General features: G+C 42.2%; 1 protein-coding gene across 1 annotated transcript in view; it reads right to left on the bottom strand.

Annotated features, from left to right (window-relative positions):
• Window positions 1–260: 260 nt before the first annotated feature.
• Window positions 261–2,249, bottom strand: part of LOC106475637 (E3 ubiquitin-protein ligase PDZRN3-like) — a 16,801-nt gene continuing 14,812 nt past the window's right edge. Inside the window, exon 8 of the mRNA XM_022379697.1 lies at window positions 261–1,767. Within this exon, the coding sequence (XP_022235405.1) occupies window positions 313–1,767 (1,455 nt within the window). The 3' untranslated portion in view covers window positions 261–312. The remainder of the gene's footprint in view (window positions 1,768–2,249) is intronic.

Consider the following 2,249-nt stretch of genomic DNA (forward strand, 5'->3'; position numbering starts at 1 on the left):
ACTTGGAACCAAGACTGATGTGGTACCTGGAACCAAGATTGGTGTGGTACTTGGAACCAAGACTGATATTATACCTGGAACCAAGATTGGTGTGGTACTTGGAACCAAGATTGATATTATACCTGGAACCAAGATTGGTGTGGTACTTGGAACCAAGATTGATATTATATCTGAGACCAAGATTGTTGTGTTACTTGGGACCAAGATTGATATTATACCTGGAACCAAGATTGGTGTTCTTGGTTCCAAGTACCCTGATATTGTACCTGGAGCCAAGATTGGTGTGGTACTTGGCATTTTCAACAATTCTATCTACACTGTGGTTACAGAGAGCAAACCTTGCGTCTTGTTGTGTCCCTTAAAGCTACGTGCTATGCTGTTATGAACTGAACGGTGGTCCTCTGAGACAACTTTGTGTTTCTTGCGAACATTTTTCTTTTCTAGAATTCCAGAGTCTTTCCCTTCATTTCGTCTTTCTCGTGCTGAAGAGACATCGTCCTTTTCTTCCACGCGTTCTTCTACAACGGCCATTTTGCTGCGCATCACCCATTCCCTTCGTTTGCGATCACGCGCTCTTTCCAAGTGACGTTTGCGTTCCTCTTTGGGCCAGTAGCGTCCAAATTTCAATTCGCTCATTGCGTCATCGTCAGTGGTGATTCCACATCTTTCTTCGTTGATCTTGAGAGCTCGTTCCTTGAGTAACTTGTTCCTGACAGGGCGTCTGGTAATATATCGCGATCCGTCAGATCTCCGCTTTACCTTCCATTCCATCGTCCCCTCCTCCTCCTCATCTTTTACACTACTCACGGCAATACTTTTGCTGGGACTGGTGGGAATGCTGCTCGGAAGAGTCTCCCGTGAGTGACGGCTACACGTTGATAAGGTATTCCGTTGATTGTACTGCCGCTGATGTGCCAGTGCTTGACGAAACAGTTCTTGCTGAAGCCATATTGTGTGTTGTAAGTTCTGTTTGTTCGTGTACATGGTCGCACAAGGATAAAAAGTCAAGCTTTGTTGCTGATACTGTTGGGAACTTCTAACTTCGGAAGTCCATCTTCTTCTAAAGTCACCATCAGCTTGTTGACAAGTGTCACATGTTACACACGGAATATCACATTCCTTAAGCTGCGTTATCACAGGATTGACACTTAAGCTGCTTGAACTCATTCTCTTACAAGAAACTCTGGAGCTGTCTTCTTCCTTCATCGGTTGGCCTTGGAAGATCCTTCTATCCTGTTTCCTCCTTTGTGCAGTATTTATTAACCATCCTTCCACCGATTCTTTTTTCTTCCACAACTGTCGAGCTTTGCTATTGGATCCCCTTCTGGATTCAACAGGATTATCTCCAGACATGTGTTCCGAACATACCCTTGGTCTGGGCTCTATGGACGCTTCTTCTAGCTGCACGCTTTCTAGCTCTACATTTAAATACCTCAACTCTCTGTCAAAATTATTATAACACGGACCTAGAGAATGATCGTTTATTGTACTTGTGCCGACACACTTTGCTGGAAAAAGCTCGTGGTGACAGAATTCTTCCTCTTCTGGATTGGGCTCCTCCACATTCTCCAAGCAGGAATAATCTTCGGAAAAAGTTTTTTCTTTTAAGAAAACCTTTTCAAAGATTGGGGTTTTGTAGACGAGATGTTCACTTTCTTTATTCTCGGCCCCAGAACTATCGTCGCACTTCGTACTCTCGTCAGTTCTTCCGACGCCACTGTCTTTTTCAACATGGTAAGATTCATTTTCTAGTGTGCCGTCGTATTCCTAAGATACAAAAAGATACTCGTCATAAACGTGTCTTAGTAAGTCCACACTTTAACAACTTCATTAAAAGAATTTATAACTCTGCCAAGTGGGATTATTAGTTCCACTAACGTTTCTTAATTTCCATATTTCAAGCTCTACCTAAAAAGACCTTATTTACTTATATAGTGATTCGGTGTTTTTAATCGTCTTTGAAACAAACTTCTTTACAACATACACTATTCCTAGCCACTGGACAGTCAGTGAGAAATGTACGGACTTATAAGGCTAAAATTCGGGATTCGATTCCCCGCGGTAGACATAGCTTATTATGTAGCTTTGCGATAAAACAGATACCAAGCTTCCATACTGTATGAGAAACCAACAATTTCTTCACAAGCGACACTTAAAACCTCTTTAATCTCATTGTGCGTTGTATTTTTTATTTTCTGCGCAGATACCCTACTTGAAACTCTCATTTCCTGCACAGATACCCTACTTGT

The sequence above is a fragment of the Limulus polyphemus genome, unplaced genomic scaffold (assembly GCF_000517525.1).
Source record: "Limulus polyphemus unplaced genomic scaffold, Limulus_polyphemus-2.1.2 Scaffold8903, whole genome shotgun sequence".
NCBI lineage: Eukaryota > Metazoa > Arthropoda > Merostomata > Xiphosura > Limulidae > Limulus > Limulus polyphemus.